At 51.7% G+C, this 451-nt stretch overlaps 1 protein-coding gene across 1 annotated transcript in view; it reads right to left on the minus strand.

The window, feature by feature from the left end:
• Nucleotides 1-451, minus strand: part of LOC118326542 (E3 ubiquitin-protein ligase RNF38-like) — a 19,019-nt gene that overhangs the window by 8,648 nt on the left and 9,920 nt on the right. Inside the window, 1 exon segment of the mRNA XM_035659555.1 lies at nt 303-402. Within this exon segment, the coding sequence (XP_035515448.1) occupies nt 303-402 (100 nt within the window).

Consider the following 451-nt stretch of genomic DNA (forward strand, 5'->3'; position numbering starts at 1 on the left):
AAAGAAAAAAGAAAAGAAAGAAGCTTTTTCCATGGATTATTTCAAAAGTGACATGGAAGGCACACGATCTATGGCCATTTCTACACAGGATGGAGGGCACCAGCGATCCACCCCCACATATCTGTTCCTCTCAACATCCCCCTCTCTTCCGACCAGACACCCCAAACCCTCTCTACCAGCCTAGCTTCAACACCCTTGGGACATCTACTGTGCCCATTTTCATATCTAAGCCAGCCTCCTCCATCCTCAGCCAGACATATTCCCTCCTTACACACTCCCCAGCCCCCCCCCTCCCTTCTCACCCCCCTTCCATCAGATAAACTGAACCCCTCCACAGTCCCCTCTTCCTCTAGCTCCTGCCCCCCTTTTTTCCTCTGTCTGTCCGAGACCCCGGCCTGAAATCTGAGGGGACAAGACAAGAAGTTCTTAGACAGGACACACACACACACAC

This window comes from Morone saxatilis, unplaced genomic scaffold (assembly GCF_004916995.1).
Source record: "Morone saxatilis isolate NCDOM2014 unplaced genomic scaffold, NCSU_SB_2.0 Contig17, whole genome shotgun sequence".
In the NCBI taxonomy this organism is placed as follows: Eukaryota; Metazoa; Chordata; class Actinopteri; family Moronidae; genus Morone; species Morone saxatilis.